Below are 25,454 nucleotides of genomic sequence, written 5' to 3' on the forward strand. Positions count from 1 at the left end.
ATAATGGTAATAAAGCAAGACTAAAACCAGTACACTAAAACAGAATCGCGAAATAAACAGGGAAAAAGGAGGAATCCCGTCCTCCATTTTTAACTTAGACCCAAATATCACAGTAACAAGGTTATCGCGAATAACCGAACTCAATTACGGGCTCACCATAGCCCGTGCTATATGGACACTTCGTTCTGAGTAGCTAAACCTGAAACAACAACTCTACCTGGAGGCACCACTCCTGTGCCAGGTAAGTCCACTACGGGCTCACCATAGCCCGTCCTACTTGCCCCGCTCCTGTGCCAGGTAAGTTATGGGCACACCATAGCCCGTGCTACTTGGAACTTGTTCCGAGTAGCTGAATCTATAACACAACAACCCTACCTGTCCGACTTGACAGGTAGGTCAAGCACAGCTGAATGTGTTTCCTGTGTGACCAAACGCTTACACACACACACGTCGGCACGTACCACAGAGCCGGTACGCGGTAGGGTAGGGTCACGTTGTTGATGCGCTCCTAGAAAAAGTATTCATAACTCGTGACATCTGAGTGATACCGAGGAAAACCATTGCGGAACTGTATTACGAAGTGTAACACTTCGGATAGGAAATAGTTGTTTCAGTGACTGTGTCTGATAGTGCAAAGTAGCAAGTAGTCAAGGAGTATGACATCAGTGTCACGGAGGAAACCTGGCGCCTGGCAGCGGTGCGAGCGCAAACAAGGCCTACAGAACGCGGATTGCTCCATAAACTCCCCTATTGTGCACTTGGGGGTTGAAGTGGCCAGTAAGTGTCAGTCTCTTGTACTCACCTTATTGTACTCACCTAATTGTGCTTTCGGGGGTTGAGCTTTGGCTCTTAAATCCCGCCTCTCAACTGTCAATCAACTGGTGTACAGATTCCTGAGCCTACTGGACTCTATCATATCTACATTTAAAACTGTGTATGGAGTCAGCCTCCACCACATCACTTCCTAGTGCATTCCATTTATTAACTACTCTGACACTGAAAAAAATCTTTCTAACGTCTCTGTGGCTCATTTGGGTACTAAGTCTCCACCTTTGTCCCATTTTTCGTGTCCCACCCGTGCTGAAGAGTTTGTCTTTGTCCACCCTGTCAATTCCCCTGAAAATTTTGTAGGTGGTTATCATGTCTCCCCTTACTCCTGTGTTTTCTAGGGATGTGAGGTTCAGCTCCTTTAGCCTTTCCTCGTAGCTCATTTCTCTCAGTTCCAGGATGAGCCTGGTGGCATACCGCTGAATCTTCTCTAACTTTGTCTTGAGTTTAACTAGGTATGGACTCCAGGCTGGAGCTGCATACTCCAGGATTGGTATTACATAAATGGTATACAGGGTCCTGAACGATTCCTTACACAAGTTTCTAAAGGCAGTTCTTATGTTGGCCAGTCTAGCATATGCCGCTGATGATATTTTTTTAATGTGGGCCTCTGAGGACAGGTTCGGTGTGATATCAATCCACCGATCTTTCTCTCAATTTGACTCTTGCAGGATTTCACCTCCCAGATGATACCTTGTGTTCAGCCTCCTGCTCCCTTCGCCTAATTTCATTACCTTACACTTTCCTGAGTTAAACTTTAGCAGCCATTTTTTTAACCATTCCTCTAGTTTGTCCAGGTCACCCTGTAGTCTCTGCCTATCTTTATCCGTCTTGATTCTTCTCATAATTTTTGCATCATCAACAAACATTGAGAGGAACGAGTCTATACCCTCCGGAAGATCGTTTACATATATTAGAAACAGGATGGATCCAAGTACTGAGCCCGGTGGGACTCCGCTGGTGACATCTCGTCACTCTGATGTCTCCCCCCTCACCGTTACTCGCTGTTTCCTGTTTTTTAAGTATTCCTTTATCCACTGGAGCACCTTCCCTTTTACTCCTGCCTGTTGCCCCAAATTTTTTAACAGCCTTTTATGGGGTACTGTGTCAAAGGCTTTTTAGCAGTCCAGGAAAATGCAGTCGGCCCACCCTTCTCTTTCCTGCCTAATTTTTGTTGTCTGGTCATAGAATTCTATTAAACCTGTGAGGCACGATTTACCATCCCTGAACCCATGTTGGTGGTGCGTTACAAAGTTATTTCCCTCCAGATGCTCTACGAGTCTTTTCCTCACGATCTTCTCCATGGTATACAAGTTAGGGAAACTGGCCTGTAGTTCAGTGCCTCTTGCCTGTCAACCTTCTTGCATATTGGGACTACGTTAGCTGTCTTCCAACTTTCTGGTAAGTCTCCTGTTTCCAGTGACCTGTTATACACCATAGAGAATGGCACACTTAGTGCTTCTGCACCTTCCTTTAGTATTCATGGTGAGATTCTGTCAGGCACAACAGCCTTTGTCACATCCAGCTCTAGCAGACACCTTTTGACCTCATCACAGGTGAAGTCAAATTCCTCCATGGTTGCTTGGTTTGCCTCCTCCTCATTTAGTGCAGGGGCTCCTCCTTGTTCTATTGTGAAGACCTCCTGGAATCTTTTGTCGAGTTCTTCACACACCTCCTTGTCATTCTCTGTGTATCTGTTCTCCCCTTTTCGCAGTTTCATCACTTGTTCCTTCACTGCTGTTTTCCTCCTGATGTGGCTGTGGAGCAGCTTTGGTTGGGTCTTGGCTTTACATGCAATGTAATTTTCAAACTGTCTCTCTGCTTTCCTCCTCACTCTGAGGTACTCATTTCTGGCCCTCTGGTATCTCTCCCTGCTCTCCGGTGTTCTGCTATTTCTGTAGTTTCTCCATGTTCTTTTACTCAGTTGCTTCGCTACCTTGCATTCCTGGTTGAACCATGGGTTTTTCTGTTGTTTTTCGTTTTTCTCATTTTGGACAGGGATAAACCTGTCTGCAGCTTCCTGGCACTTCTGGGTGACAAAATCCATCATGTCCTGCACATTCTTTTCTCTAAGTTCTGTTTCCCATGGTATTCCCCTGAGGAAGTTCCTCATCTCGTCATATTTTCCTCTTCGGTAATTTAGTCTATTTCCCTCCGATCCCATCCTTGGATAGGTTATCCAAGCCTCCACCAAGTACTAAAAAGTCAGTACACTATGGTCACTCATTCCTATGGGGGCTTCAACTTTGACTTCCCTTATTTCTGACTCATTCAGGGTGAATATCAAGTCGAGTCTAGCTGGTTCATCATTGCCTCTCACTTTTGTGGGTTCCTTGACTCGCTTTCTCAGAAAGTTCCTTGTTGCCACTTCCAAGAGTTTAGCTCTCCACGTATCTGCACCACCATGTTGGTCCCCATTCTCCCAGTTTATCTTTCCATGGTTGAAATCGCCCATGATTAAGAGTTTTGAGCCATTCCTGCAGGCAACTGAAGCTGCTCTCTCTATTATATTAATGTTGCCATGTTGTTCCTATCAAACTCCTGTCTAGGTCTTCTGTCATTTAGGGGCGGGTTGTAAATGACTGCCACTATTATCTTAGGTCCACCCATTGTTATACTTCCTGTTATGTAATCTTTGAATCCGTCACAATCCAGAATTTCCATCTCTTCATGGAAGTCTTATCTTAGGACTTATCTCTTCAAGATAAGTCCTTCCTTATCAGCAGGACCGCTTCTCCACCTCCTCTCCCTTCCCTCTCTTTCCTTACTATATAGTAGTACTTTGGAAACACAGCATCTTTTATGACTCCTGACAATTTTGTTTCCGTGAGTCCTATTACATCAGGGTTTTCTTCTTGCACCCTTTTTGGCAGTTCACTTGCTTTATTGGTGATCTCATCAGTGTTTGAGTACATTACCTTAAAGCTCACTTTCTTATATCCAATTTCACCTTCACCCTTTTGTGTCAATCTAATGGTGTCCAGTGTTCATTGAGTATAAAATTTAGGCTTGGATATAATCTAAATTACTCAAACGAATCTCCAGAAATATACGGCTCATTTGGGACTAGTTTTTTCATACATAAGTGAGAAAGTAGTCGCCTCCAGAACCTCCCCCCCCCCCCACACGTTTCCACACCTCCTCACCCGTATCCCTCCGCCACACACACACACACACACACACACACACACACACACACACACACACACACACACACACACACACACACACACACACACACACACACACACACACACACACACACACATCTATCAAAAATAGGACCAGGCACCTTGGTGATAGGTTTGACCATACTAATATCAGCCACCCTCCTCCTCTCCCTCTCTCTTCTCACTCTCCCATTCACACTCTCTCTCTCTCTCTCTCTCTCTCTCTCTCTCTCTCTCTCTCTCTCTCTCTCTCTCTCTCTCTCTCTCTCTCTCTCTCTCTCTCTCTCTCTCTCTCTCTCTCTCCCTCTCTCTCTCTCTCTCTCTATGTCTCTCTCTCTCTCTCTCTCTCTCTCTCTCTCTCTCTCTCTCTCTCTCTCTCTCTCTCTCTCTCTCTCTCTCTCTCTCTCTCTCTCTCTCTCTCTCTCTCTCTCTCTTCTCTCTCTTGCTCTCTCCCTCCCCTCTCTCTCTCTCTCTCTCTCTCTCTCTCTTGGTCTCCAATCTCTCTCTCTCTCTTGCTCTCTCTCTCCCCCCTCTCTCTCTCTCTCTCTCTCTCTCTCTCTCTCTCTCTCTCTCTCTCTCTCTCTCTCTCTCTCTCTCTCTCTCTCTCTCTCTCTCTCTCTCTCTCTCTCTATCTCTCTCTCTCTCCCTCTCTGCCCCTCTCCTGGCAAACCCTATCAAGACATAGTAAAAATAGGGACAAACAAGGCAGCGGGGACTTCCAAGAGAACAGGGAAAAGTTAATGTGACCAAATGATGGAACTGTTTGCCCAGGTTTTGGAGGATATCTGAAGGGAGATGCAGGAAATGAATAATACAATAAGGAATCTGCAAAGCGAGCTGACTACAGCAAAAGAGGAGATTAAAACATTTAAAGAGAACAATACCGAGACCTCAGATAATCATCCAAAGAAAAGATGAAAATGGTACATTGGAAGGGACTGCCATAGTACAAGCAACATTTGTATAAATGCTAAAAAGAACAAGGAAATAATGTCCACAGTGAGGGAGGTAGCCATGACAGGAAGCAGCAAAGGCCACTAGTCAACTGCTGGAAAGAAAAAGATCAGTGGTAGCTGTGGGTATTAAAGACATGGAAGGCTCTAATAGGACAGAATGGAATGGTAAGGACAGCAGCAGCGAATGAAATACTAAGGAGGCTAGAGATGGAAGGGACTGAACATAGAATTGAGAAAGTTTTCAGGATGGGCTGGTACAACAAGGACAGAGACCGTGTGTTAAAGATAGTATTTGCAAACGAGGCCACAAAGGAGAAGATTCTAACAAGGAAGAGCCATCTGCAGTATGTGGGAGAATTCAAAAAAGTATTTCTGCAGAGGGACATGACGAGGGAGGAGCGAACCATGGCTGCAGAAGCAAGACAGAAACGCCGGGCGAGAGGAGAAAACCAAGGAAAACACAGCTCCCAGCCCAACATTCCCAGGGGTGAGGGGGGAACCCACAACCAGCAACCCAGTAACAACAGAGGGGAGGGCAACTTCACCACCCTCCTCTGCATAGAAACCTACCCTACCCCGAACCCTCCCTGCCCCCACTCAAATATTCAGCCACCTCTCCCTCCCCCCACTCCCACCCTGCTTCCCCTCCCCTACTCCCACCATATCCCACTTCCCCCCCCCCTTTCCCTCCCTGTCCTCCCTCCCCCTTCATCCCATACCCTCCCTGTCCCCCTTCACTTGAGCCCCCCCCCCCACCCCTCAATCCAATATCCTCTGAGACCCCGTTGCCCACCCCACAAATCCTCACGCCCATGAAACAGCTTCCCCCATCAGCAGAACGCTCACCAAGAAGGGAACATGGGATGGGACAGAAGAAAGTGAGTCTCAAGGTAATGTACACTAACATAGATGGGATTACAAATAAAAAAAATGAACTTGGAGAATGGGTACTTGAAGAAAACCCAGACATAATAGCACTCACAGAAATAAAGCTAACGAAAACCACAACAAATGCAGTGTTTCCACAGGACTATTGTGTTGTGAGGAAAGAGAGAGAAGGAAGAGAAGAGGTGGTGGTGGTGTAGCTCTGCTGGTAAGAAAAGGCTGGGATTTTGAGGAAATGGTTATTCAGGGCTGTGAAGGTTTCAGTGACTATTTAACAGGTGCAATAGCAACTGGAGGACAAAAAATTGTAGTCGCAGTCATATATACCCCCTATTAAATGACAGAAGACCCAGACAGGAATATGATAGAAACAACATGGCCACCATTAACATAATAGAGAGAACAGCATCTCTCGCTAGTAGGAAAGGATCTGGACATGGGGGATTTCAACTACGGGTTGATACTGTAGTTCAGTGTCACGAGGCACTGAACTACAGGCCAGTGTCCTTAACTTGTATACCATGCAAAGTGATGGAGAAGATCGTGAGAAAAATCTAGTAACACATCTGGAGAGAAGGGACTTCGTGACAAATCGACAACATGGGCTCAGGGAGGGTAAATCTTGCTTTACTGGCTTAACAGAATTCTATGATCAGGTGATAAAGATTAAACAAGAGAAGGCTGGGCGGACTGCATTTTTTTGGACTGTCGGAAAACCTTTGATACAGTCTCCCATAAGAGGCTGGAACATAAGCTGGAGAGACAGGCAGGAGTAACTGGGAAAGTGCTCCAGTGGATAAGGAAATACCTAAGCAATAGGAAGCAGAGAGTTAAAGTAAGGGGTTAGGCCTCAGAATGGCGTGAAGTCACCAGTGGAGTCCCACAAGGCTCTGTACTCAGACCTATCCTGTTTCGGATATACGTAAACGATCTCCCGGAGGGTATAGACTCATTCCTCTCAATGTTTGCTGACGATGCCAAAATTATGAGAAGGATTAAGACAGGGGAGGACTGCTTGAGGCTTCAAGAAAACCTAAACAAACTAAAGGAATGGTCGAACAAATGGTTGTTAGAGTTTAACCCAAGCAAATGTAATGTAAAGAAGATAGGTGTAGGGAGCAGGAGGCCAGTTACAAGGTATCATTTGGGAGATGAAATTCTTCAAGCGTCAGAGAGAAAGACCTGGGGGGTTGATATCACGCCAGACCTGTCCCCTGAAGCCCATATCAAAAGGATAACATCAGCAGCATATGCCAGGTTGGCTAACATAAGAACGGCATTTAGACACTTGTGCAAGGAATCATTCAGAACTTTGTATACCACCTATGTAAGACCAATTGTAGAGTATGCAGCCCCGGCATGTTGTCCATATCTAGTCAAGCATAAGACCAAACTGGAAAAGGTTTAAAGGTTTGCCACCAGACTAGTACCCGGGCTGAGAGGTATGAGCTATGAGGAGAGACTACGGGAATTAAACCTCACGTCGCTAGAAGATAGAAGAGTTAAGGGGGATATGATCACCACGTACAAGATTCTCAGAGGAATTGACAGGGTAGATAAGCACTGGCTATTTAACGCAAGGGGTACACGCACTAGGGGACACAGGTGAAAACTGAGTGCCCAAATGAGCCACAGAGATATTAGAAAGATTTTTTTTAGTGTCAGAGTAGTTAACAAATGGAATGCATTAGGCAGTGATGTGGTGGAGGCTGACTCCATACACAGTTTCAAGTGTAGATATGATAGAGCCCAATAGGCTCAGGAACCTGTACACCAGTTGATTGACAGTCGAGAGGCAGGACCAAAGAGCCAGAGCTCAACCATACAAGCACAAATAGGTGAGTACAAATAGGTGAGGACATACACTCATTTCAAGCCCTCCTTGACTGTCAAGACCTTAAATCGATAAAATCTCACGCGCTCTGCACTTGCTCGAATCAGGGTTAGAAATAATAATCACCAATGCAACACAAGGGGTACTCAATGACACAGGCAAGCCTACAGACATACTACCACATGTAAACATGAAAACTGAAGCACTGTAGTCTTGAAGATCAGCGGCGGTCAGCCTCCCAAGATGGCACGGCTTAGGCTAGGACTGGTCTTGGATGGAGTACACAGGGTTCGGTACAGCTATAGTACCCGCCCTCACTTGCTGGCTTCGTCCTTCCTTCAGGGCGAAGCAGCATATTTGCTCAAAAATGGCGGCAAACACGTCGAACGGCAATGTCCCAGATTGGGACCGAAATTCCAACGAATTTCTAATGGAAAAACTGCCTTGAACACTGGCAAATCATCCCAGATATCTCAACTGTTCAGTAACTTAAGCAGGAGATCAGATAAAGTCTGATAATGACTGGAGATGGGGATTCACGGAATACAGTCCGTTACTCTTGCAAGTATGGTTTATCTACTGCTACTTTTCCAGTCTTGTACACTTTCTTGTAATACACGCAAATATGACGAGTTCCCAGATTCTGCTCGCTCCCTACGGACACACACACATCGATATTGTGAGAATATAAAGAGTTGCTACTGCCGACGATGCCTTTTACTTAGCCGGCCGACTAAGCAAAGATTACGTCAAACCCAGGCAGTAGCTAGATGCAGAATGGCGTCATGGGCCCATGGCGGGAAGATGCTGCCCTACTCCTCCTTCCTCAAGCTAGCCAATTACAGTTGCGCGCACCTAAGGTTAAGGCCCTCAACCAATCACGGCTTCCCCTTGGTAGGGTCGCTGGGGTGACGTCACGGCAGACGGATTGGTTTCCATGGGAACGGCTTGGGTGACTGCTATTTCCCGTCTTCCTTGAACACTTCTGAACTCACCCAAGCTTACAATAAAAACTGCTACACTTTATACCTATTTCCACAAATGTGTTGCAACGGCCATTGCAACATATTTTGAATACTGATGGCCTAGGCTCTCCAACGAGTCTAAGCACTTGATGTCTTGTGTACAAGTTACCAAACCTAGACCAAGTGCACGGTCATTTACGTACATGGGTGCACGGCAGCGCTCGTGCAGTCCACACTCTAGTAAAAGATTTAGCTGGTGAAGACCCATACCCTTACACCCATGACCTAGTTATAGTTTACCACTTGTGCTCATGACCCAGTTATTGTTTACAACTTGTGCCCATGGCCCAGTTATAGTTTACAACTTGTGCCCATAACCCAGTTGAAGTTTACCACTTATGCCAATGACCCAGTAGTAGCTTAAAACTTGTGCCAATGACCCAGTTATAGTTTCCACTTGTGCCCATGAGGCAGTCTTAGTTTACCACCTGTATCCATGACCCAGCTGTAACCTACAATTTGTGATCATTCATGTTATAGTTTAACACTTATTTCCAAGGCGCTGTTGTAGCTTACAACTTGTGCCCATGACCCATTTCAAGCTTACCACTGGTGCCCATGACCAAGTTGTAATTTACCACTTCTGTCCGTGTCCCAGTTATAGTTTACCACTTGTGCCCATGACCCAGTAATAGTTTACAACTTGTGTTGGGAAGTAATTAGATCTACAATGAAATTATATTAAATATTTCGAAGGACCAAAAGTAATGTTAAAGATCAGAGAACCAATGGCTTATGGATCTTCAATAATAAATGCATGAATGTGATTAAATATATTTAGAGAAATGAACTGTAATATTAAGCCAATTCAGAACTAACTCCGTACGCCCTACAACTTTGTAGGAGTAAACAATATGAAGCTAATACACTTCGGATAATAAGAAGTTAATACACTTCTGATAATAAAATAAATCATTCAAATGGATAAATTCTAGTGAGAAGACAAATCTATTAGCTAACTATAAAAATGAGTTCCCAATTGGGTTATTTGTGGACCTGCGTAAGGCTTTTGACACTGTCAACCACTAAAACCTTCTTCTTAAATTACAACATTATGGAGTCAGAGGTCACTCCCTACACTCACCTAAAGTCTTACCTTACTGACAGGCTCCAATATGTTTCTGTGAATAATTCAATTTCTCCCACCCTACCCATCAACACTGGTGTTCCCCAGGGCAGCATACTTGGCCCTCTCCTCTTTCTCATCTACATTAATGACCTCCCAAATGCCTCCCAACATCTCAAACCAATTCTATTTGTTGACGACACGACCTTCATTTACTCCAGTCCTGACCCCCTTGCTCTAAATGTCACAGTGAATACTGAGTTAAATAAAGTCCATCACTGGCTAACTGCCAACAAACTCACCCTCAATATTGACAAAACTTTCTATATTTTGTTTGGCAATAAATCCTCAAATCAAATAAATGTCAGGATTAACAATACCCAAATTTGTAACAAAGTAGATGGCAAATTCCTTGGCGTTCTCATTGACCGCAAGCTGAATTGCCAGGGACACATTCTAAATATATAAAAAAAGTTTAAAAAAAGTTTAAAAAACTGTTGGCATTCTTTCTAAGATCAGATATTATGTACCTCGCCCTGCCCTGGTGACACTCTATTACTCTCTCATCTATCCTTATCTCAACTATGGTATTTGTGCTTGGGGTTCTACTACCCAAAATCATTTACGTCCTCTAATTACTCAACACAAAGCTGCTATTAGGACAATATATAACTCTGGCCCCAGACATCACTCGGTACCCTTACTCAAATCTCTGAATATGTTAGATATTAAGTCACTGCACATCCTCTCATGTGTATTTTATATATATAAAACGCTGAACTGTAATGTCAATCCTGACCTTAAAAGCTTCCTAGAAGGTTGTAACAGATCCTATGAGCACCACACCAGAAACAAATACTTATTTGATATTCCAAGAGTACGACTTAGTCAAACTAGAAATGCTTTACAAATCAAGGGACCTCGAATGTGGAATGACCTTCCCAGTTATGTAAAAGACTGTACCTCTCCCAACCAGTTTAAGATAAAAACTAAGTACCACCTAATTAACTCAATGTAACCTACGTCACCCCTAAATGTCAACCCATGTCTACGATTTTAAACAATGCTGTTTGTTGACCAAATTGTATTTTCGCTTTTTTCTGCCATGTTCCCCCCCCCCTTTTTCAATTTTTTTCTCAACACAATATATACTTTAATCTAAGTTAGTATTAAGTTTTAGCCTTAGTGTTTTTCCTGCCTGAAACGCTTTGCGTAATAGTGGCTTTAGGCATTGTATGTATGTATGTATGTATGTATGTATGTATGTATGTATGTATGTATGTATGTATGTATGTATGTATGTATGTATGTATGTAACTATAATATAAACAGCTTAGCTGCCAGAGATGAACGTAGATAATGTCCGGCAGCGTTAACCCGTTTATTCTTGTCTGAGTGAGTCGTCCCTAATGACACGTGACATGCCACTCCAAACTCTATATTTGTGCATTCAATCGCATAATCTAAAGAAATTAGAGGGTAAGATCAGCACTTACGTGGGGTTATTTTATCTCTCGCCACGTAACGACAGGACACCAACAATATAGTACATAAAATGGCCAAATTAAATACAACTGAGGTACTTTGTCCTGCCGAACGTGATGTTCGTAAATTGTGGAGGCTGTACACTCGATCAGATGCTCCCAAAAGTACGGATGCTCTTTATTTCGATCGATTACTCTCGTGCAGCTCCGGAACATCCAAAACACAAGATTTTTAACATGGCGAGTCTGTCCCTCTTTCTTCCTACCATCCCATGGCACATGCGCACTCGCACCAATGCTGGAACTCTGGGTATAAATTATAATATTTCAAACAGGGTTCCAAATGGATGGATACGTGGTTGACAGCTATTTACGTCATAATAATTAAGACAGCATATTATATTTCGTAGTGCGAGTCAATTAATTTAGCTGACGTTAAACGCACGAGTATATTAAGAGTGGAAATCAAGTTAATCCTTTTATTTATCGGAACAGCTGATCGACACTGTATAAATTATTTCCAGTTAATAGCCATATATATTATTAAATGAAAGTAAATCTATTACTAATCGATTATCCTTAAAAAAGGTAAATGAGACTGGATTCAATTCGATCCATTAATATGTAGAAATTATCCCCTCTTGCCGAGTGGTTGACGGAGCACCTCGGCCATGATTTCTAGAAGGGATGGGGCGTTCTACACCTCAAATCTATAATTTGAATATCTATATACTACTGGTTGGTAGTGTTAGTAAATTATAATGTCTAGTACAAGAATTATCTCCTATCATACTAGGGTTTAGTAATTAAGTGTTGGAAATTTCCAAAAACCTGTGCCCATGGCCCAGTTATAGTTTACCACTTGTGCCCATGACCCAGTTATAGTTTACCACTTGTGCTAATGACCCAGTTATAGTTTACCACTTGTGCCCATGACCCAGTTATAGTTTACCACTTGTGCTAATGACCCAGTTATAGTTTACCACTTGTGCCCATGACCCAGTTATAGTTTACCACTTGTGTCCATGACTCAGTTATAGTTTACCACTTGTGCCCATGACCCAGTTATAGTTTACCACTTGTGTCCATGACCCAGTTATAGTTTACCACTTGTGCCCATTACACAGTTATAGTTTACCACTTGTGCCCATGACCCAGTTATAGTTTACCACTTGTGCCCATTACACAGTTATAGTTTACCACTTGTGCCCATGACCCAGTTATAGTTTACCACTTGTGCCCATTACACAGTTATAGTTTACCACTTGTGCCCATGACCCAGTTATAGTTTACCACTTGTGCCCATTACACAGTTATAGTTTACCACTTGTGCCCATGACCCAGTTATAGTTTACCACTTGTGCCCATGACCCAGTTACAGTTTACCACTTGTGCCCATGACCCAGTTATAGTTTACCACTTGTGTCCATGACCCAGTTATAGTTTACCACTTGTGTCCATGACCCAGTTATAGTTTACCACTTGTGCCCATGACCCAGTTATAGTTTACCACTTGTGCCCATGACCCAGTTACAGTTTACCACTTGTGCCCATGACCCAGTTATAGTTTACCACTTGTGCTAATGACCCAGTTATAGTTTACCACTTGTGCCCATGACCCAGTTATAGTTTACCACTTGTGCCCATGACCCAGTTACAGTTTACCACTTGTGCCCATGACCCAGTTATAGTTTACCACTTGTGCCCATGACCCAGGACGGAGCAGAGATGGTTGAGACGTGGGTGGTGGTGGATGGTGGGAGCATAAGAGCAGTGTGTGGTGGGCAGGAGGCCGGGCAGTACCCTGGTGCCCAGCGCACTGCCCACATTCACTCCCTGGCCCGGAGCATTGTGTCTGCGGCCCTGAGCATGGATCCTAAGCTACACGACCAGCGCTTCACACTCACTGAAGTACGTACTTTGGAGACAAGTGGGTTCTCATGTTATGATATAATTTACTCTATTCACTGCAACACAACAAAGGTTGTTCTGCGTCACTGTTTGTTGTGTATATGGTGTTGCAGGTGAGTCACATGCTTGGTTACAATGTTGCAGGTGAGTCACATGCTTGGTTACAGTGTTGCAGGTGAGTCACATGCTTGATTACAATGTTGCAGGTGAGTCACATGCTTGATTACAATGTTGCAGGTGAGTCACATGCTTGATTACAATGTTGCAGGTGAGTCACATGCTTGATTACAATGTTGCAGGTGAGTCACATGCTTGGTTACAGTGTTGCAGGTGAGTCACATGCTTGATTACAATGTTGCAGGTGAGTCACATGCTTGATTACAGTGTTGCAGGTGAGTCACATGCTTGATTACAGTGTTGCAGGTGAGTCACATGCTTGATTACAATGTTGCAGGTGAGTCACATGCTTGATTACAGTGTTGCAGGTGAGTCACATGCTTGGTTACAATGTTGCAGGTGAGTCACATGCTTGGTTACAGTGTTGCAGGTGAGTCACATGCTTGGTTACAGTGTTGCAGGTGAGTCACATGCTTGGTTACAGTGTTGCAGGTGAGTCACATGCTTGGTTACAGTGTTGCAGGTGAGTCACATGCTTGGTTACAGTGTTGCAGGTGAGTCACATGCTTGGTTACAGTGTTGCAGGTGAGTCACATGCTTGGTTACAGTGTTGCAGGTGAGTCACATGCTTGGTTACAGTGTTGCAGGTGAGTCACATGCTTGGTTACAGTGTTGCAGGTGAGTCACATGCTTGGTTACAGTGTTGCAGGTGAGTCACATGCTTGGTTACAGTGTTGCAGGTGAGAGTGACTTGCTTGACTACAATGTTTTTTTTTGTTAATTATTTCCTACCACAGACGTGGCCATATGTTTACAATGATAACCAGCATATATATATTTCCGTCTGTCCTCTACGGACAGGGTGAGAGATCTGTTACATATATTGTTCAGTGATGTATTGAACAATCAACCACTGAAGGTGATTGCAGTGCTCTTAAAATGTCTGAAGATGTTGCCGCAGTAGTTATCCTGAAGAAGTCATCTGGACTTTGGTTACCTTGACTACCTAATGTTATATACACTCTTCTGGCTTTCAACGCCTTAATCACATGCTTGAAGGGTTATCATTGCACTAAGCCCTTCCAGTCCTCCCTCTCCAGCTCTCGTGTTATGGAGGATTCTTGGTACTTTGTATTGAATATTATATTCTTTGTGATGTTCTGTGAACCCAGAGTGCTTGTTAACTTGATTTATCAATAAAATGTAATTATCCCATCAGTAGTGAGTATTTTTATGTGTTTATACTGTCTCCCCCATGGTCCTAATATTGGCACTACTTTCTCCCCCATGGTCCTAATATTGGCACTACTTTCTCCCCCATGGTCCTAATATTGGCACTACTTTCTCCCCCATGGTCCTAATATTGGCACTACTTTCTCCCCCATGGTCCTAATATTGGCACTACTTTCTCCCCCATGGTCCTAATATTGGCACTACTTTCTCCCCCATGGTCCTAATATTGGCACTACTTTCTCCCCCATGGTCCTAATATTGGCACTACTGTCTCCCCCATGGTCCTAATATTGGCACTACTTTCTCCCCCATGGTCCTAATATTGGCACTACTTTCTCCCCCATGGTCCTAATATTGGCACTACTTTCTCCCCCATGGTCCTAATATTGGCACTACTTTCTCCCCCATGGTCCTAATATTGGCACTACTTTCTCCCCCATGGTCCTAATATTGGCACTACTGTCTCCCCCATGGTCCTAATATTGGCACTACTTTCTCCCCCATGGTCCTAATATTGGCACTACTTTCTCCCCCATGGTCCTAATATTGGCACTACTTTCTCCCCCATGGTCCTAATATTGGCACTACTTTCTCCCCCATGGTCCTAATATTGGCACTACTTTCTCCCCCATGGTCCTAATATTGGCACTACTTTCTCCCCCATGGTCCTAATATTGGCACTACTGTCTCCCCATGGTCCTAATATTGGCACTACTTTCTCCCCCATGGTCCTAATATTGGCACTACTGTCTCTCCCATGGTCCTAATATTGGCACTACTGTCTCCCCCATGGTCCTAATATTGACACTACTGTCTCCCCCATGGTCCTAATATTGGCACTACTGTCTCCCCCATGGTCCTAATATTGGCACTACTGTCTCTCCCATGGTCCTAATATTGGCACTACTGTCTCCCCCATGGTCCTAATATTGGCACTACTGTCTCTCCCATGGTCCTAATATTGGCACTACTGTCTCCCCCATGGTCCTAATATTGGCACTACTGTCTCCCCCATGGTCCTAATATTGGCACTACTGTCTCCCCCATGGTCCTAATATTGGCACTACTGTCTCTCCCATGGTCCTAATATTGGCACTACTGTCTCTCCCATGGTCCTAATATTGGCACTACTTTCTCCCCCATGGTCCTAATATTTGCACTACTGTCTCCCCCATGGTCCTAATATTTGCACTACTTTCTCCCCCATGGTCCTAATATTTGCACTAATGTTTGACAGAGTGATCAGTTTGGTGAGTGCGAGACGGAGTACGACACTGGCGGAGTGTGGCCGGGCGGGTATGAAGTGGTGCGGACCAGAGACCTGGCCCGGTGTCGCCCCACCTCCGGACCGGCCAACAAGGGCTTGTCATCACTCACTACTGAGGCGGTGAGCTCTTCTACCCGGACAATATTCCTTCACCTAATCATAATAATACATATATAATCCAGAACAATTCACTGTGTTGACTTCTTATGAGTATAAAAGTTGACGGTAGTAGTTAGTGAGTGTGTATGTAACGGTGTGTGTGACGGTGTGTGTGACGGTGTACTTGGCCTCAGGTGTGGGAGTGTCGCCAGCAGTTCGTGACCCAAGGTAGTGATGAACCTGTCCTGGAGAAGGTGACGTGCAGCCAGTCACTCACGCTTCCAGACGCCGCCACCTTGGCCTCCAGCCTCACCCTCACCTTCCTAGACGCGCGCCCTCGCCACCACCACGCCCACAGTCACCCAGGTCAGCTCTTAATTATCTTTAACTAGTTACCATGGTAGTTGAGTTCTGAGGAGGTGATTACTGAGTCAAATCACCCGGATCATTGAATTTTAAGGTTAACTAGCTTCATAATTAAGTAGTTTCAAGATTACAAAACAATTTTGTATATGAAAAGTGTGTAAAATGGAAGACCTAACCATCTTATTATATACTAAATATATAGCAATAAAATGTATTGTTATTTCAGCGAGGATGCAGGAGGTGGACTTGGAGAGAGAGGTGGCTCCCGGGCCGTCCACCACGGACCTCACCGCCCAGGTTCGCACCCATCTCACCCACTTGTGTACGTGGCTGGCCCGCCGGGTCACCACCCAGGCCGCCACTACCTACCCGCACTTGGTGACACACTTGAAACATCTGCCGACGGAGACGATTGTGCAGCTGTACACGGAAGTTAACACCGGCAGGATCTGCCCGCATCACCCACGGGTCAGGTCAGTTGCACCACACCCGGTTACTTTCATCTGTAACTTATTATACAACACAATCTCAAGACGTGAGACATCGGCTGACATAGAGGTAATTTTGTATGTATCGATATTGTGACGGGAAAGTGTTGGAGTGTTGATGTTCGGCAGTCCTCCAATGGCGGGTGTCACTGCCTGGTCACACATAAAACAAAAAGATAAACTGCTTGCCTGTTGTCTGTGGTAAGTGAGAGGGAGGAACACGTAAAACACAAAGTATGAACAATGAAACTTTAATATATTTACTTTAAACATAAATGAAAATAATGACAAATCTTGGGGGAATGAAAAATACAATTAAATAACAAAGATAAATGCAAAGACAATGTGAGACACAATAGTATAAAGGTGAAAGGGTAAAATAGTGCTGAGAATATCGGCTATGGCTGAGACCTCCCTTCGTATACAAGCCAGTGAGCTTAGTATGCCAGAGAGAGATGTCAACTCTAAGAGCACAAAGAATATTCTGAAGTTAATAGCTGGTCAGGGCTCCGACGTCGATTCAAGTAGATGGCGCGGAGGTGCAGTGTGCAGGTGCGCGGTCGGCGAGTCACCAATCAGGAAGAGGCAGGCTGGAATGAGTAGTTTGCTGGTTGACGACAAGCCGGCATGGAGGGTGTGTGGAGTAGGGGGGATCTTGGGTACGTTTTGCCTCCTGGTCAAAACGTTTTGTGCTACTGGTGTCGTATCTTGAATGTAGCATCTTGTACTTGTATATTTGACGTAACTTTAAGTAAGGAAGGGCAGGCTCAATCTCTCTTGAAAGAGATTATCGTCACAATATATTCATATAAATATTGATTTGGCTGAAGTTTCAAAACTCGGGTAGTTTCAGGCCTCCCGGGTGCCTGGTTCCCGCCAGTTAATTATATGCCACATTTGTAAACAAATTTCATGCTCGTCCCTATACTATGGCACCAGAGAAAATAAATGGGAGACTTGGAAATATGTCAGGTATAAAATCAGAGAAATGTATATAACAATCCCCAATCACTGGTCAATGTCAACAATGCCCAGAAACTGGTCGTTGTTATATCAATTGTTCTTGTTTTATACCTGCCACGTTATACCAGACCTATACCAAGTCTGCCATAGTGTAAAAGTGTTGCTTAGTTAGGTTGGGACCCACCACACAGGCAGGCTGGGACCCACCACACAGGCAGGCTGGGACCCACCACACAGGCAGGTTGGGACCCACCACACAGGCAGGCTGGGACCCACCACACAGGCAGGCTGGGACCCACCACACAGGCAGGCTGGGACCCACCACACAGGCAGGCTGGGACCCACCACACAGGCAGGCTGGGACCCACCACACAGGCAGGCTGGGACCCACCACACAGGCAGGCTGGGACCCACCACACAGGCAGGCTGGGACCCACCACACAGGCAGGCTGGGACCCACCACACAGGCAGGCTGGGACCCACCACACAGGCAGGCTGAGACCCACCACACAGGCAGGCTGGGACCCACCACACAGGCAGGCTGGGACCCACCACACAGGCAGGTTGGGCCCCACCACACAGGCAGGTTGGGACCCACCACACAGGCAGGCTGGGACCCACCACACAGGCAGGTTGGGACCCACCACACAGGCAGGCTGGGACCCACCACACAGGCAGGCTGGGACCCACCACACAGGCAGGCTGGGACCCACCACACAGGCAGGCTGGGACCCACCACACAGGCAGGCTGGGACCCACCACACAGGCAGGCTGGGACCCACCACACAGGCAGGCTGGGACCCACCACACAGGCAGGCTGGGACCCACCACACAGGCAGGCTGGGACCCACCACACAGGCAGGCTGGGACCCACCACACAGGCAGGCTGGGACCCACCACACAGGCAGGCTGGGACCCACCACACAGGCAGGCTGGGACCCACCACACAGGCAGGCTGGGACCCACCACACAGGCAGGCTGGGACCCACCACACAGGCAGGCTGGGACCCACCACACAGGCAGGCTGGGACCTGCAGGTGGGAGCCACAAAACCTGTATGTGAAAGCATCAGCATCAGCATGTTGAAGCAAATTATTAGCACCTGCAAATTATAGAAACAGCACCTGCATTTGAAGGAATCAGCACCTGTAGGGTGAAAACAACAGCACCTACAGGTGGAAGCAATAGTACCAGCAAGGTGGAAGCCACAGCACCTGTAGGATGGAAGCAAACAGCACCAGGAGGGTGGAAGCCTCAGCACTTGCAAGGTGGAAGCAACATCACCTGAAAGTTGAAGCAACAGCACTTATAAGTGGAAGTAACAGCACCCGCACGTGGAAGCAATAACCAGCAGGGTGGAAGCAACAGGACCTGCAGTATGGAATCAACAGCACTTGCAAGATGGAAGAAACAGTACCAGCAGGTTGAATGCAATAGCACCTGCAGGATGAAAGATACGGCACTTGAAGGTGGCAGGAACAGCACCTTCAGGTTGAAGCAACAGCTCCAGCAGGGTATAAGGAACAACACATGCAGGTGGAAGCAGCAGCACAAGCGTTTTGGAAGCAACAGCACTTGCACGTGGAAGCAACAGCACCTGCAGATGGAAGCAACAGCACCTGCAGGTGGCAGCAACAGCACCTGCAGGTGGCAGCAACAGCACCTGCAAGTTGGAAGCAACAGAACCCGCAGGGTGGAAATAACAACACCAGAAGGTGGAAATAGCAGCACCTGTAGGGTGCAAGCAACAGCAACTGAAGGTGGAAGCAACAGCATCTCCAGCAGGAAGCAACAGCACCTACACGGTGGACGCAACAACCTGCAGATGGAAGCAACAACCAGCAGGGTGGAAGCAAAAGCACCAGCAGGGTGGAAGTAGCAGCCAGTGCAGGATGTAAACAACAGCACCTGTAGGTGGAATCAACTGCTCCTGCTGATGGAGGCAATAGCTTCAACAGAGTGGAGGCGACAGCACCTGCCGGTGGAAGCAACAGCATCAGCAGGTGGAAGCAACAGCATCAGCAGGTGGAAGCAACAGCATCAGCAGGTGGAAGCAACAGCATCAGCAGGTGGAAGCAACAGCATCAGCAGGTGGAAGCAACAGCATCAGCAGGTGGAAGCAACAGCATCAGCAGGTGGAAGCAACAGCATCAGCAGGTGGAAGCAACAGCATCAGCAGGTGGAAGCAACAGCATCAGCAGGTGGAAGCAACAGCATCAGCAGGTGGAAGCAACAGCATCAGCAGGTGGAAGCAACAGCATCAGCAGGTGGAAGCAACAGCATCAGCAGGTGGAAGCAACAGCATCAGCAGGTGGAAGCAACAGCATCAGCAGGTGGAAGCAACAGCATCAGCAGGGTCGAAGCAGCAGCCCCTGAAGTATGGAAGCAACAGCAACTGCAGGGTGGATGCAACAGCCCTTACATGTGGAAGCAATACCACCTGCTGAGCAGAAGCATTAGCATATGCAGGGATGAAGTAACAGCACCTACAGGGAGGAAGCAAAAGCAACTGCAGATGGAAGCAACTTCACCAGCTGGTGAAATCAACAACACCTGTCGGGGGAATGCAACAACGCCAGCAAGGAGGGAGAAATAGCACCTGCAGGGTGGAAGCAACATCGTCTCTGGTAAGAAGGAACAGCACCTGCAGGTGGACGTAACAACCAGCAGGGTCGAAGAATCGGAACCAGCAAGGTGAAGTATTATAGTGTGGGTTGGTGGTGTTGATCCTTGTGTGTTCCTCCTTTACGGACAACCCAACCCACAACTCGGCAGAGTGCTTTTACTTCACTAGGAGATTACACTAGGCGCATCTGGCTCTTGGAGAGGGGTTCAACGTCACACGTTTAGGGGATGCGGCTCCAACACTCAGCCTCGTTGTCACGTGCACACACCCACTCGAGCCGCTGTGACTCCCCACTCCCTCCTTATGTGATATGATCTCAATCCCCTTTGACTTACTAATTTTCCATCCTACCCTGTCCACAGCGGTGGTTCTTGGTTCTTTCTCTCTCTCTCTCTTTCTTTACTATTTCCTGGGAAGCCTCACTAGGACAAGGGCAAACACCAGCAAATTGGAATACATATACTGGACAAAGCACATACACAATACATACACACATATAATAGTAATGAATCCTATACTCTATACTATTACAATCAGGTTGCACTCCAACACCATCAGGACTCTATCATCGGCTCATCAAGTGGTGTACTATCTCCTGATTCACCACCTGACACTATCAACCTCCTCAAGTAGATCAAGTCTACATACACTGTTGCACTATCAACAAGAGAATATATATATATATATATATATATATATATATATATATATATATATATATATGTTTCATTGAATATGACCGCATATTCTGTATTTATTTTTTTCTGGTTTAGGGCTTCTATCCCTCTAACTATTTTCTTAGCATCAGGGCTTAATTGAAATAGGAGTTCTCCAAAACTCATTTTCGTACTTTTAAGGTGAAGAAAAGAAGTGATTTACTATAGAGTGTATTACACTTATTTGTATTGTATTTTACTATAGAGTGTATTACTACACTCTATAGTAAATCACTTCTTTTCTTCACCTTAAAAGTACGAAAATGAGTTTTGGAGAACTCCTATTTCAATTAAGCCCTAATGCTAAGAAAATAGTTAGAGGGATAGAAGCCCTAAACCAGAAAATAATAAATACAGAATATGCGGTCATATTCAATGAAACATGTTTGAAAGAAAACCTGCTGCCAGTATACACCAATATATATATATATATATATATATATATATATATATATATATATATATATATATATATATATATATATATATATATATATATATATATATATATATATATATATAAACGTGTACAAGGAAAGTCAGCATGTGAATGCAATAACATATATCAGTATAAATGTTCCTTGATACACAGAAATGATCAATCGATCAACCTATTAGTCCTAGAACACATACATCTGTAGGTAATCCAGCCTACGACTGTAACTCTAAACTTCAGTATAAAACACTCCTTGACATAAGAATGCAAACAATCACTCACCTCTCACTGCGCCTTACACGCTAATGACAAACACTCTATCACCTCCCTACAAGTAATCATTTGGAACTCCCTTCCACATCTGGAAGTTCACTACCCTGATCTCTTCAGGTTCTTCCGGGTTTAACTACCAGGATCCTCTGCAGCTCCTCCATGCTGCTTCACCATGCAGTTTTCCTTGAGCAACTATGGTGCTTCACTCTTCTGCTAGGGTCCTCCACAGCTCTCCTGGCTGCTACACCACGAAGTTCCCTCGAGCAACTATGGTGCTTCACCACCTCTACAGAAGCACGTGACACTCCTCTTCACTGCTTCTCCTCACAGCTCGAGGTCTTCTCCTCCACTACCTTGGAGTCTCATCAACTACTTCATCTGGACTGGCTTAGAAGTTCTCAGCAACTTCTTCCACCAAAGACAAACCTGCAACCTATCGACACTCCAATATAAATGTTTCCCCTTTAACACATAAACAAAAATAATCACAAAACAGTTTGCCTCTGTTGGGGGTATTACAGTTCTCTCTCTCTACTCGGTGAGCAACCTTAACTGTACTTTATCCTGGCAAGGTCGCCAATGTTGGGGTTTCACCTTTACCTGTTGTTCCTCGGTGAGCAACAGTTATGCTCAAGGTCACTCACCATAGCCCTGCGGGTCTTCACTCTAATCCTCTCGGCGCCACTGCACGCCCAGAGAGTATCCCAGTCAATCCCAACCGGCCTCTGATTGAGAAGGAGTGGGAACACACTTCTTGTTCACTTAACTGTTGTGTGCCCGCCCCAACAATAGGGCATTACTGTTAACCACACGGTTGCCAACTGGTGTTTTCGGTGTCCAGTAATACGTCAGTGGACTGGTTGAATTGTGGTAGCCTTGGCAAGGTCACACTCAATAGATCAGGAGATCAGGCAGGTATGTACTTTATCACTCTTTGCTTTCAAGTATAATATAGCCACAAGATAAATGGAGGGGATGATATAAACACAAATGTATTTTGTATTTTACTAAAAACTCATTTAAAGATATCACAAGGTCATCACAATAAGTAATCAGCTGATCCAGGCGGGAGTCGGTCGTTCCCACGTATATTATACACTCACCACGGTGGCAACACTTCCCCCTCTCGTTAATGTCACGATCAGCTGAGCGCCTGGCTCCGCGCGAAAGTTTATTGCTTGTTTATCTGGCGTCTCGCGCGCTGTTTCTTTAAGTTCTCAAAGATCACTAGAAGCTCGCACACTCGATATTTGCAACAATAGCACGTATTACTTCGCTACACTGTTCTCGGGCTTAAACAATCGTTTCTATAATAAATGCAACAATAATTCACTGTAACGGTTTTACACTGCCCTTCATTCAATGATATCTTATGGAGTATTTAACACTGGAGTTCTCAGTACTTCCTTTCGTGGGCGATAACACAATAAATCACTGCACTCGCAAATGAATATTCAATGCATGAACATAGACATATATAATATAGATAAATCAGACATCAATAAATGGTAAATAAATAGTTACTGGGCACATAGCCTAACTTCCAAATACTGACATAATATTATATATAATTTCTCACTATATGTTCACATTAAAGTCTCCTGTAAGACTTTCTCAACACAGTAAATCATCGACTTATCCGTGTGCCTGTACACACCAATAATAATATATATAAGTATCGTGAGTACTCTTGATAGTACTATTCCGCACACTGGTGCCTTACCATGACATTGGTGAGCCTTGCTCACGACATACAAAATCCTCAGGCTGAATAATATAGCCGAATAATATAGCTGACTAAAGGGGAATGGGGAGGGATACTAGAACCACCTACTTCCACCTATCCTCCGATGATAGTTGAGTCGTAGCTCCTGGTCCTGGCTCCTGCCTCGTGTCGGGAACGCCCCCACACACACGTTGTTGTGTTCACCAGAAGCCCACTCGCTGTCCCACCGTTAGCGCGTCGTCTCCGTGCCTTCTTCCCTGCAGGTCCGTGCTCCTCCTCGACTTCTTGTAGGGTTGGAGTCGGTCTCCTGGCCGTCGACTTCTCCCAACAATGGCTGCCTGCCTACTTCTCGGCGGCAGTCGTCCGGATTCCCAACTAGTCCTCTTCTTCCTCTGCTACCCAGTGGCTCTGGTCAGCCACTACGCCGTCACGAATGGGTGAACTGTCTCAGACGTCGCCTACGTCACTGCACAGACTTCACTTCCTCTTGCACAGTACCTGTCCTGGAGCACTTGTTGCTCAATAACCGTCGATTCCCTCTCTGGTTCAACACATGAACTAGGGAAGACCTCACAGAGTACTGGCAGACTTCAGGTGACGCGCAAATCCACGGGAGCGGGAAACAACTGTCAAACTGACAGGACCAATCGTCGCACGTCCAACCTCCTTGACGTGTCGTGTCTGACTGATGGCGCCAACGCGGCGCGCTGCCCGGACCCCCCTTCCTTCGTGACGTCACTTTTGCCACGGGGGGTTTTCATTGGCTCCCTGTGCCACATTGCTGTCAGTGACCAATCCGGTGCCACTGACGTCACACAGTTTTGGCGGGGAAACAGGAGAGCCAGCGCCATCTTGGCTTCCTAAAGGGCCTAAACCACAGGCCAAAATATTATTGTTTCACAAATTTCTCGGCTCTCCGAGCACACTCCACTCTCCCACATATATCAAATCGATGCCTGCGACGTAGAGAACGCTTGGGTAAAGTGGACATGACTCTTACTGCAGGCGTGGGAGAAATATAAGGGGGGAACACCGTCACATACCCCTCCCCTTAAAATAAGAGTCATGTCTGGTTAGTGTATATGGGATAGGGCATCTGCTACTACGTTGTCCTTTCCCTTGATGTGCTTGATTTCCAGCCGGTATTCTTGCAGTAACAACGCCCACCTCGTCAGACGTTGGTTGGAGTTCTTCATTTTATACAAAAAGGTGAGAGGGTTGTGATCTGTGAACACCAGAACAGGTCTCGCCCCTCCTCCCACGTACACATCAAAGTGCTTCAGGGCCATAACTAGCGCCAATGCCTCCTTCTCAACGGTGCTATAGGCCCGCTGGTATTTTACAAACTTCTTCGAGTAGAACGCTACTGGCCTATGTACTTCACTCCTTTCTTGAGCCAACATGGCCCCTATCCCAACGTCGCTGGCGTCCACTTACAGTATGAATCTGGCTGAAAAATCTGGAGATATTAATACCGGGGCCTCCGTCAACAATTTCTTGGTCTTTTCAAAAGACTCTTGGCAGGCCTCTCCCCATCTCCATCGTACATTCTTGGAGAGTAGCTCGGTTAGGAGATGCGCTACCGTGGAGAAATTCCTGCAGAACCCACGATAGTACCCTATCATTCCGAGGTACCTTAGCAACTCTTTACGCATTCTGGGCACGGGGTATTCCTTAATGGCTGTTACTTTGTGATCAACAGGGGTGACTTCACCTTGGCCGATGACAAAACCAAGGTACTCTAAGTGAGCTTTCCCAAACTCGCTCTTGGCCAAATTTACAGTCAAGTTAGCCTCCTCTAGCCTTCTGAACAATTCTCTAAGTCTCTCCAGATGCGTCTTCCAATCGTCGGCGTAAACGACGATGTCATCGATGTAAACTGTGCAGCCTGCGGCACCCTGTAACAGCTCGTTCATCATACGCTGGAAGCAGCTGCCGCTGTTTTTCATACCAAAGGGCAACACCTTGTACTGGTACAGCCCGTC

At 45.7% G+C, this 25,454-nt stretch overlaps 1 protein-coding gene across 1 annotated transcript in view; it reads left to right on the plus strand.

Annotated features, from left to right (window-relative positions):
- LOC123766095 (uncharacterized) overlaps window positions 1–25,454 on the plus strand; it is a 902,969-nt gene that overhangs the window by 186,159 nt on the left and 691,356 nt on the right. The window contains exons 4-7 of the mRNA XM_069321294.1: window positions 12,965–13,159; window positions 15,747–15,896; window positions 16,070–16,241; window positions 16,468–16,714. Of these exons, the coding sequence (XP_069177395.1) occupies window positions 12,965–13,159; window positions 15,747–15,896; window positions 16,070–16,241; window positions 16,468–16,714 (764 nt within the window). The remainder of the gene's footprint in view (window positions 1–12,964; window positions 13,160–15,746; window positions 15,897–16,069; window positions 16,242–16,467; window positions 16,715–25,454) is intronic.

This window comes from Procambarus clarkii, chromosome 9 (assembly GCF_040958095.1).
Source record: "Procambarus clarkii isolate CNS0578487 chromosome 9, FALCON_Pclarkii_2.0, whole genome shotgun sequence".
Classification (NCBI taxonomy): Eukaryota; Metazoa; Arthropoda; class Malacostraca; order Decapoda; family Cambaridae; genus Procambarus; species Procambarus clarkii.